The sequence below is a fragment of the Zea mays genome, chromosome 8, assembly GCF_902167145.1.
Source record: "Zea mays cultivar B73 chromosome 8, Zm-B73-REFERENCE-NAM-5.0, whole genome shotgun sequence".
NCBI lineage: Eukaryota > Viridiplantae > Streptophyta > Magnoliopsida > Poales > Poaceae > Zea > Zea mays.
This window is the reverse complement of record NC_050103.1, coordinates 96,495,952-96,507,928: the sequence shown is the minus strand read 5'-3', so window position 1 is coordinate 96,507,928 and position 11,977 is coordinate 96,495,952. Positions and strand designations below refer to the sequence as shown.

Below are 11,977 nucleotides of genomic sequence, written 5' to 3'. Positions count from 1 at the left end.
GTATTGCCCCCATATGAAGATATGGTTGCCTCGTAGCTCATTAGGAACTGCTTCGGGTCTGAGTGCCCATCATACATAGGAAGCTGAGGTTGCTTGTATGATTGGGGCCGTGGGGTAGCCTGCAGCTCTGCTGCTAGAGGAGAAGCATCGTCAAAAGCAAAATTACCATGATGGAAATCATCATACCATTCGTCATCGTTGTACAAATTGTCTTGACGAAGCTCTCTGTATTGAGGCCTTCGGTCTTGATCATCTTAAGTGATATGACGCATTTCCTCAGCGGCCTCATCAATCTTCTTCTGAAGATCGGTGAGACGAAGCATCTTTTCCTTCTTCCTCTGAACCTGCCGATGGATGACTTCAAGGTCCTTGATTTCTTGGTCTAACTCCTCCTCCTAAGGTGTTGGACGAGTAGCCTTCCTTTTCTGGCTCCTAGCTTCACGTAATGTATCTTGATTAACGTCCAGTGGCTGCAATGCAGCCCCTGGCCCTGATGACTTCTTCGGCGGCATGACGAAGGTCAAAGCTTGCCGAAGGTGGTCGAGTGAGTTCACCGGAGGTGAGCGCCAATGTTGGTCACTTGTTCTCAAATGCTATGAGTTAAGAACAAGGCAACACAAATGTTAATGGTTAAAGACCTTCGTCCTTCGAAGCATTATTTCCCTTAGGGTATAATGATCTTCAGACGAAGGTCATGAAGGACATACCTTCATCATTTCAATATACAAAAATATAGACAGGGACATATGAAACATAAAAAGACCATGAATAATTATATGAAATCATCAAATCATTCATATTGACATTATATAATCATGAGCAAACATTAATGATATTAAACTACATTTGTACCTTCGGCTTGACAGAAGGTAAAAATCCGAGAGTGACGTGCAAGCGATTACAAGTAAGCGTGAACAGTACAGTGTTATTATTCATCTATTTATAGGCACAGGACGTAGCCTGGGTAAAATTACATTTATGTCCCTGACATTTACTATTAGCCAAAAGGTAATCTGTCGAGGACTGAGCAGTCTTTTCCTTTTAAGTCGGTTTCGTCCTTCATCATCATCCTTGTGCTGAGCCGAAGCTTCTCCAGCTATAGCTTCGGAGTTGGTCTATCCTTCTTCCCGATCACACTTTTTCATACCTTGCATGCCTTCGTCTCAAACCCAAAGCTTCTTGTGACAGTGTACTATTCTGGAAAACATGTTAGTCGTGTTTTTGAGGACCTTCGAAAGATGAAGGCCCCCAACAACTACATTGATATAAATATTTGAAAAGATCAATTCTCATGAGATGTATATGCAGATCTATGATCAAGATGGCTCTTATTCAAACAAGAAAAAGGATTTGGCTCTTAAAGCCAATTAAGAGAAGGGCAAATCATAAGTGCAAGGGGAAGCGGAGAGCTTATGTGATGATGACATAGATGATGCTAAGATTGGACTTATGGTAAAGAAGACCATAAATATGCTTAATAAGCTCAGCAATGAAGGCATAAAATTTGATTCAAAAAAGTTCTTCACAAGTCGCAAGAGAAAGCCTATCTTAGATATAGATTGCTACAATTGTGGTTAGCTAGGTTATTTTTCTCATCAATGCACCAAGCCCAAGAAGAATAAGTTCAAGGATGAAAAAGATGATGAAACTAACGATGCAAAAATAATAAGAATGTCTTCGAGAAGAAATATGGAAAGAGAAGGCAATTCCATAAGACAAAAGATGGAAAAGCTTACATTATTGTTGATTGGCTCACCTACATTAACTCAAAAAATGATTCAACTTCAAGTGATAGTGATGACGAAGATAAGAAGGTGGTCACACTTGCATTGGGATTCACTTCTCTTCCATTATCACTATCATCCTCTAGACACCTATGCCTCATGGCCAAAGGTGAACACAAATTACAAAATGATGATCATAGTGGCAATAGTGATAGCGATGAGGAGTTTTCTTTATCATCATACTCCCTCCATATCTAAATTATAAGTCATTCTGGACAACGTTTGAGTCAAACTTGTAAAACTTTGACTACAAATAATCGTTTTGCCATTTAGTTTTGAAACCTAATAGTCATATGTACTGTTTATCTTAAAAAGTATTTTTACAAAAGTATAAATGTATTAAGAGTTTATTTATATTTTAACAAAAAACATTGGTCAAAACTATATTTTGGAAATCGTGTCGTTGTCCTAAACGACTTATAATTTGGACCTGGAGGGAGTATGATGAACTAGTTGACTTGCTAAAATAGTATACTTAAGTCATTAGAATACAAAAGCAAAATGTGACAATTTAAAAAAATTAGAACAAGACTTTGAATTCTAAGTATGACAACAATAAAAGCTAGTGATGAATTAAAAGATGAAAGCCAAACTATGTCATCCAATGATAAATAGCTTAAGTCAAAGAAAAGTATGATAAACTTGATGAAACACATAAACAATGGGGCATTTACGGTTTTCAACAACCTACCATATTTTTCATCAAGAGTAGATAGTTCCCACAACTAAGAATTAAGAAGCAGCATAATAATAAATCCAAACAAAACACATACACAGTTGGAATGAAGTTACAAGAAACACCAAATTCTCTATTATAATGATATTCTTGTATTTATAAGACAACTACACTACTATCAATGTTAAACTATGAGACAAACATAGAAATAATAATAAACAACGGTAATCTATTAGCAGCTATTAAGTTTGGATATATCTTGGCAAAAACCCTAGCTATAGGTAAACCGCTTCATAGATGAGCATTATTAGAAAATCATCTTGAGATTGGCCCATTAAATATCCTTTAAAATCTGTGCTACTGAAGGAACATTTATGAGAATAGAAAGTGTCATCACCAACAATTGTTTTTTCAGTTCTTCAGAGCAAAATCATAATACAAAACCGATCAATGCAAGTAGTAACTTTAAGCTGTTTACCATACTCAAATAAATTTCAAGGGAACGGACAAAAATTAGTATCCACAACCTTTTCAAATCTCATCAGTCAGATTTTAGCCTGATACATATGTAATATTTTATTATATGCATTTTTGTTATGATTTAGAGGATTTCAAACCTTCAATGTTTTGCATGAGCTCACATAGAAAATGCTGAAAAACAAATTTCTCTTTTAAGCTTTTGAATGCTTCAGAAACACAAATTCAACATGAGCTTCTTCAGCCTCACACTAGAAACATTAGTATTAGTCAATATTGGCTATTACATTAGCACAACTACGGACCCATGAAAATAGTAACACTACAAGTTACATATGGTCATCTACTGCGTTCTAGCACTATGATCCCAAACACGAACAAATTGTGGGTCAACATTACTCATGAAACTATACTAGAAATTAGTGACTCGTCCGGTTAATCTGAATTGCAAACCGATCAGCAGCCACCATTGCTTGTGAAGCTGAAGCAAGAGAACCATCATACTTATAAATTAAGAAACTGGTATGAATTAAATAGCAATATGTTAAAAAATATGGCAACCAATTTCCATGAATTGAAAGTTGAAGAAAAAGTACATACATAGAGACTATCAAGTAAGCTCCAATCTGCATAGCTATTACTCCTTCACCTCCTGACTTTGTGCTATTAATGCAACAGGCACAAAACCAGTTCTCATGGATTGACGTGACCAAATGTACAAATCATAATTTTCTGTCACAAATTGCTGGCCACAACAATGGCAATCAATTTGACATGTCATATAAACAAAATTAAGTTCACACATAGGTCGGCCCAACAGAAAAGAATTCAGTCTGCAGATTGCCCCTCTTGACAAAGTCCAGGAATGGTTGCATATCAAAAGCTGAAAGTTGTCTTCTCTCTTGCTCTACTCTGGACAAAGAAAAAGGTTTCTCTGTAAATTTTCAGCTACACAAACTTCAGCCTTCATGGATCATAACCAACAGAATATTCCCAATTTTCAAAAACAACAACATAACATAGAGATCTGTTTCAGATATCTGATTCATTCGTTGCACAACTTGACATCCAATGAATATTCCTTATATCCAAATCCAATATTGGATCTCCCATGTAAACATATGGCCATAAGGAAGATTTAAACCATATAAAATGTAAAATTACCAATCATCACAAAAAAATATTATTTCCTTAACTCTTAAGTAAATTTCAGAGCAAAACCAAAGAAACATAAATCCTAGTGATATTTATCAATTACGGAATTGTGGTGATCCACAAATACAACCGCTAATGTACTGTTTAGCTGAAAAACAAAAGGTCCGTTTTAAGCTTTTGAAAACCACTAATTCCAAGTGGTTTAGTTTTTCAAATTTGAAACACCTGTTTTTGATTGTCTCGGGCGGTTTTCGCCACTCCCGGACCGGTTTTCGGTGATTTTTCACCGAGAAATGTTGTTTAGTTAAGAAAATTTGAAAATTTTGTCAGGATTTGTTTGTAATTTGTTCAAATCACGATGCACAATAAATAATAATAAATTCACAAATAATTTAATACCCAAAATTACATATAACATATTTATGCAAATAGAAAATGCAATTTGAGTGAAACACAGCGGTAGAACTAGACAATAGTGACATATACAAGTACATATAAAGTTTTTTCGTAACACAATTCTTTCAGTTCGAATCATAATGTTCAGACATATTCGAAGCATCTGAGTATTGGCTCATTTCATATACATATTCCTAAACAAGCGTCGTTAACCATTTGTTTTCCATTCTTATTATCTTGAATGGCAATCGCCTGCCTCACTAACATAACAAAACCTTCACTCAATAGTACTGTAAAAAACATTAACTATATTAGCACATGAAATAACCTAATAAATAAGAAATGAAGGCGCTGCATATCGGTTAGGGCAACAAATCGCAACATCCCACTGATAAACGGTCGGTTTCTGACCGGATCTAGACCGTAACTGTCGAGAATTTACCGATTTAGGTTAACGGGTCTAGAACCCATTTTTTGTTTTTTGACACTAAAACCATGATTTTTTTTACCAATATTTTTTCAGCTCTTAGGGCCCTCTAGTTTTTAATAAGGATTCTATTTCACATGCAGTTACTTGCATATATTCATTTTTTCATGGTAAGCCCCATCCATTTAGGGTTGAGCATTACCAGGAACAGGGGAACTCATGTTCCAGAGAAAGCCTTCCTCTCATTCCAATTACAATGATGTTAACCAGCAAGAACCAAATGTAGCATTGAAAATTTTCAATTCATTGTAAGTTCGTAGAAAATATAAAACCTATGGCATGTAATTGCAGCACATTGTTTTCTTCTCCATGTCCCACACAACTATCACAAAATTAGCAGATCGAAGAATTCGAAAGCTACAGTTGGGCCTTTGTCTGCCCGTAGTGAGTACTTCCGTAATCTTGCCCAAGTCAAGAAATATACGTCGAAGGGAAGTCTCAAGTGGACGGTACAACACCCGTAACCCGTTGCAGGGCAGACGCATGATCCCAAGCACAAACACCATGAAAAAGGTAAAACTAGGGATAGGAAATGACTCACACGACGGGAAGGAGCCGAGATGGCCCGGAGGGGGCGTAGTTGAGCAGCAGCGCAGCCTGGACCGGCTTCCCTGCGAGAGCATGGTAGTCAGTTACAAATCGGGCGAGACAGGGAGCCTGAATGCCTGATGAAGAACGAAGACGAGGAGCACGAGAGAAGACCGGAGGGGCCGACGTGCTTCACGGCCCACATCTCCCACGCCCAGTCAGCCCCCATTGGGGGCGGCACCGCCTGCTACTGCGGTGTGCGCGGGGTGAGGATTCCGAATTTTTCTTATTTTAGTTTTTTTTAAAAAAAAATCACGTTTAGATTCCTGAAGGACTTAATGTTGTTTTGGACATTTTGCTCGGCGCCACGGCCAAGGTAACACATCTCGGTGTCATAGGCTCTGGTGCCGAGATACCTGCCGCGCTGGCGAGTGAGGGCTGACACGGCGCCGACGTGGCCCCTAGCTTGGCGCCATAAATCTTGGTGTCGAGCTAGATAATATAGGCCAGCGTCCTCTTTCACATACCCGTTTCCACTCCAATCGCACCGTCGCGACCCGTCACTTGCCGCCGCCCTGAGCTGCCTCCGGCCTTCCTCTTCCCGCGCGCGCCGCCACCCATCCCTCGCCGTCGTCCTGAGCCGCCTCCGCCCTTCCTCCTACCGCGCACGTCGCCACCTGTCTGCCACCGCCTCGTGGCGCCTCCTCGAGCACCGGCCACCCATCATGTGCCGCCATGAGGCGCCTCATCGGGCGTCGTCCGTCCTCCGTCGTGCCCCTACGGTATGTGCTCCACCTCCTCTGTCCCGACCAATATAGCTTGTACATTGTTTAGCATATGGTCAGTATTTTCTGTGTTGCTAGCATATGTTTAGCATATTGTTTAGCACATTGTTTAGTATATAGAGGGAAGTTAGTGAGTATATAGTTTGTATATGGTTAGCATATTGTTTAGCTAACCATATAGTTAGTGATTATATAATTAGTACATTGCTAGCATATGTTTAACATATGGTTAGTATATTGGAGGGAGGAAAGTTAGTGAGTATATAACTAGCATATGTTTAGCATATTGTTAGCATATTATTTAGCATATGGTTAGCATATTGTTTAGTATGTAGCTATCGTGTAGTTTTATGTGTTGGTTAGTGTGCATGACAGCCATCGTGCTGTTGTTTCTTTGTAGGTTTTAGAAACCTCACCGTATGGGGAAGGTGTTGTCAAATTTTTTACTGACAGTACTATTTTTTTATACATAGGAGTCCGTCCGACTCAACCTTCGCCACCGATAACTTGACTCATCCGCGATCTCAGGTATACCTTGTTTTCATACATTATTTGTAGATTATGTAATTCCGATTTTTTATCATCTTATAGTCAAACAGCTGTTCTATGATGTACAACTCGCTACAAGCATCAGAAACATCGAACTTCTCATCTAATACATCCCATAACTCTTCTGCAGATGTGCGTGTTAGATAAGAATCAACATACTTATTGGCAAGAGCGCCAATCACGGCGCCTCGAAACAGGTTATCGGCAACGTCGAACATTCTCTTCTCTTCAGGAGTGAACTGTTCGGGTTTCCCCTGTGCGGCGTGATAGCAGTTCATTGGAGTCAACCACAGTATCATTTTACTACGCCACCTCTTGTAAAATGTCCCATCAAAAGGTTCACTTGGTTTTAACGCAGCAGCAAAACCACTAACAGAAAAAATACCTATTATCAGGTTTTTGGATTGTTAGAAAATTACGCATTATCAGTTTTAATTTAATCTAGAAAACCAATGTGATGTATGTGACGACATGTATGTGCATGTGTGCATGAATACTCACATAAGCAGTAAACAACAGTAAAACATGCACAATTACTAATAATAGAATGTACCCTGCGGAGGGACCGATGCTTAAGGCATCAGTGGCTCCAATGTTCGATGTAGTCTTACTAGCCTTACGGACGGTGATTTCGGAGGCCTGCTCTCCCACTCACTGGGTGTGCAAGTGTAGCTCTACAGACGGCGATTTCGGAGGCCTACTCTCCCACTCACTATGTGCTCGCAGAAGGTGAGACGGGAATAGGTTGTGTGCAACACGTATGAGAGTCTGTTCTCGGGTAACCAAAAGCAGCCTCACCTCCTCCGTATTTTTACACGCGCGGAGGGAGGCGAATGGATAGGAATGGTCGCCATCAGAGCTACCGTTATAGTCAGCCAGAAACTGACGCAATCAGAGTATACTAGCCGACAGCCATTACCAAATGGCCAATAACGGACGATGACAGTAATGGACGATCATCACTCCAGACAAAATGCATGTGCAACCGTTAGGAAGGAATATTCGGATCAAGTCCGATCTACCACGGCCTCGCCCTCGGCCACAGCCCGGCCCGGACGGCGGCGCGCGTGACAGTCTTTCATCTTTTTCTCAGCTTCTCAATAGATACATCAATAGTCCACCTATTTAAGTTAATTGATTTGTTCTTTGAACTTCCGGTATGGTACTAAGACCAACTCCAGCAGCACTCCGCATGCGGCTCCGTATCCCTATTTTGCGCAGCGAAGCACACTATTCATCAGTCCAGCAGTCTCCGCATCCGTCTCCGTAAAACGCACGGCCTGTACCTGCACTCCCCATTTCCACGCTTTCTCTCTCCTCTCCGCAGCTCACTGCATGCGCGCGCGGCTGCTCGCGGGCCCCAGGTGTCATAGACTGCATGCGGAGTGCAAATACGGAGACTGCTGGAAACGGAGACGGATACGAAGAGGAGAGAGAAACTGTTGGCCGTGCGTTTTAGGGATACGGAGAGGGAGTCTGCTGGAGTTGGTCTAATAGTATTAGTACATCGTTAAATTGGTTTGCTCGGGTACACACAACAACCAACAAAAGTGTTCATGGCACAAGTAGTACGCCCGGCCGGGTTCGTTCTGACGAAGCCAAGGTCATTGAACTTGGCCTTAATTTAATTACAACGACATATAGCAAATATCTCTGGCTCGCCCGGGTTCCTACGTACTACCAATAGAGATTAGAGTTTTATATAGACTGAAACCTGTTGGCTTGGGTCCTAGCCTTTCAACGAGATGTATCCATTTCTAATCATCCACTCGAGATCCCAATGGTTGTTGGCATTCTTGGCCGTCCAATAGGCCCACCCAAACGTGGCCTGTCCATACACGTTCATCTGCGCCGCTGCGTACTTCTGGTATTCCTCCTTGGTCGCGTTCGGCACCTTCCACTCCGCAACCCACTCGCCTGCATACACATCCAAGGTGCCGTGAGCGGACATCTCGTATGGTATTGGTACGTAAGAAAGGCAACGGTCAACGGAGGTGAATTATATTACCGACGAAGGTGAGCGGGCCATCTCGGGTGGTGACGGCGGCGAGCTCGCCGGAGAAGTTAGTCCGGACGAAGTCGATGTTCTGCTGCGCGGTGAAGTTACCGAACAAGCTGTTGAAGACGGTGTAGTAATGCACGTCGACGACGGCGCCCGGGAACCCACGGCCGGCGAACCAGAGGAGCTCCGTGGAGTTCCCCGACGACAGGCGGTTGGACATGACCACGTAGGCCGCCGGCGCGTGCTTCCGGACGGCGGCGTACCCGTCGCGGTAGTACCTGGTGAGGCTGTCCAGGGTCGCTCCAGGCGCCAGCGGCTCGTTCAGCAGCTCCACCGCCAGCAGCCTCGGGCTCGTCGCGTACCTGCGCGCGTGCGTGTATCGTCTGTCGTTGGGTGGATTCGGAGAGAGAATGCGGGCGTGGTGTTTATTAGTTTCTGACCTGGACGCGAGGAAATCTATGACCTGCACCGTCTGCGCGATGCTGGCGTCCGTGGTTCCCCACTCCTGCGTGCCGTCTCGGGACGAGCTGTGCTCCCAGGGGTTCTGCGACCCGGGAGCTGCGTGCAGGTCGACGATGACACCCAGCTCGTGCTTCCTGCCGCGTCCAAGCAGTACTCACACTGGGTTAGCAGTAGCTTTGATAGTTGATCGATCTCTCAAGGCAGCTGACGACGACGACGACGTACTCTGCCCATCTGAAGGCGTTGTCCAGGGCTTGGAGGGAGCCTCCGACGTACGGAGCGGGCGGGCTGGGGTCGCTGGCGATCCACCATCCGACGGGGATCCTCACTGCGGTCAGCCCACTCGACGCAAAGAACTTGAAGTCGTCCTCCACTATGTACGTGCTCCAATGCTCCTGCCAACGCAGTTGTTACCAGGTTCAGTTGGCAGTTGGGCGGCCCCTGCAGGGCTCACTCAGTCGTTTCCTCTTACCCTCAGCAGCGGCGCGGCCTTGTCGGCGCCGTAGCCGTTGCAGAGCTGGTACTCCCCTTGCAGCTGCTGCCCGACGGTGGTCATCAGGAACACTGACGCGTCGAAGTCGGACCACCGCGTGGGCTCGCCGTAGTCCGCTATCACTTCGCCGGTCGCTATCGCCTGCGTATGATTAAATGATTTTTATTTTCCCCTCTCTCTCGATCGGTGCTCTCCTGTTCCTGTCCAGACCAGTTGCATTGCAATCCGTCCACTGTACTACTGACTCCCGATATTTACCTGGACGAAGTAGCCGTTCGCCGCCTTGATCCGGACCCTGTTCTTGTCGAAGGGGCACCGCACTATCTGGAACGTCTCCGGCAGGCCCGGCGTGGTGGCCGTCGCGACGATGATGCCGTCGCTGGCGCCGATGCCCACGAACTGGTTGCCGGACGTGCGGAAGTTGAACGTCGTGTCGTTCAGCCTCCACAGCTGCATCGATCCACCGTTTATTAAGTAACTGGAATTCTCAAGTCGCAGGCCAGCGTCGTTGTCCGACCGTACCTTGAACGTCTCCCAGTCGGAGGCCTGCGTGCGGTTGGCCACGACGGCGCCGCCGCCGCCGTTGTCCGCGGTCAGGTACGTCTTCCGCAGCGCCGACTTGAACTGCAGCTGCGTGCCATCCTGGCATGTGGTCGTCGGATCGGGATGGGAATGGGATGACCAAGAAGAACGGGGGCGCAGGTCAGCAGGCAGAGGAAGGAAGGCACTACGTACGCTACGCACTCGTACGTACTGTACCACGTACCAGGAGGTCTTTGTTGGGGATGCCGTCGAAGAGGGAGGGCAGAATCCAGCCCTCGGTGACGAGCCAACCGCCGAGGCACACCGCCCGGACGGGGAGAGCCGGATACGAGACCGCTGGGCTCTGCTGGGACGACGACGCTGCCGGTGGCTGCTGCTTCTTGCCCGTAGTAGGCGCAGGCTGCGGCGTCCTCTTGGCTTCGGACAACGAGGCGCACAGGCACAGGAGGACGAAGCAGACGCGCGTCACGGGCGGCCTCAAACCACCGCGGAAACCCATTGGCCTGTCGCCTCTGGCGGCCTGGAGCTAGCAGTAGCAGTACCTTATATGAGCAGCGGCTAGCGTAGCACTAGTAGCAGTGATGATGCCTGCATGCCAGCCCCAGCGCCCAGCCTAAGTGAGGATTAGTGCGTCGGTGAGAGAACGTCATTCTTGTCACCAATTTACACATTCTACGTTTAATTTAAGTTTTAAACTAATCTAGCAAATTTATGAACATATGCATTGCGCACTCGCAATACAGTAGCTATCTAGTTGATACATATACACAAAACATTCCGATCATAACTGAAATTATGCTGAATTCGACAAATTCCCGGATAGTGAATTATATCCAATATAGGACCAATGCTCAAGGCACTGGTGGCTCACCCATTCATACGAGTCGACATCATGTGTTGCTCGATGTAGTGAACCACAATCGGTATAGGCGGATGTTAATGTGTCGGCTCTTGAGTCTCCACCAAGATCAAGAGGAATAAGACAATCTCAGGCAGCATTAGAAAGAGGAGGACAATCAATGAGAAGTCATAAACATGCTCCATAGAAACCTAATCGTCTGCATGCCCGAGCAGGTGCCACGGATGCCGATGACGGTTCTTCCAACACGCCATACACGTAGGGGGCGATTGGTTGCCTGGATGTGGCCAAACCAGGCTCTCGGGATGCGGCACCCGATAGTTTGGTTGCCTGGATCTACCTCCGAGCCAGGCTATGCCCATGCAAATCTCTCCTCCCAGCCAGGTTTCGAGAAATGCCAGAAGAATCCGTTTCCATCGAGCCTGGCTCACGACGTGCAGCGCTGAAAGGGAAATGTGCCCTTGTGCCATTTCTAGTTTATTTTGGTGATTAAATACACAACACATTGTCTTTGACTAACATCTTAATGTATGAGCATAAGCACATGTATTTGTAAGGCAGATTGAGAAACATGGAAAAAGTGCATATGTGTGTATATTGCAAATCCTATTGCATTGAATGAACAAGGTATGATTCTAGCACTTAGTAAATTGTTTTAGTTGCTAACTATGTTAATCTAAGTGCTAGGAAACTTCTCAAGTCAAACCATTTTGGAGAAATGGTGTTTGGCTAAGATTAGCTGACAGACTGGGGAGCACCGGACAGTGTCTGGTGCCCAGGC

At 44.9% G+C, this 11,977-nt stretch overlaps 1 protein-coding gene and 1 long non-coding RNA gene across 2 annotated transcripts; both read right to left on the bottom strand.

Annotated features, from left to right (window-relative positions):
- Positions 1–3,457: 3,457 nt before the first annotated feature.
- LOC103635579 (uncharacterized) lies at positions 3,458–5,798 on the bottom strand. Its single transcript, XR_557490.3, has 3 exons — positions 5,678–5,798; positions 5,517–5,586; positions 3,458–3,849 (listed from the first exon to the last, which is right to left on the bottom strand). It is a non-coding gene; the product is annotated as an uncharacterized lncRNA (long non-coding RNA).
- A 2,524-nt stretch (positions 5,799–8,322) lies between these two features.
- On the bottom strand, positions 8,323–10,855 carry LOC100284407 (cellulase containing protein). Its single transcript, NM_001157302.1, is given in 8 exon segments — positions 8,323–8,754; positions 8,846–9,201; positions 9,280–9,435; positions 9,527–9,696; positions 9,774–9,935; positions 10,053–10,244; positions 10,317–10,436; positions 10,561–10,855. Coding segments are annotated over 8 exon segments (1,620 nt in total). The 5' UTR covers positions 10,837–10,855; the 3' UTR covers positions 8,323–8,566.
- Positions 10,856–11,977: the final 1,122 nt, after the last annotated feature.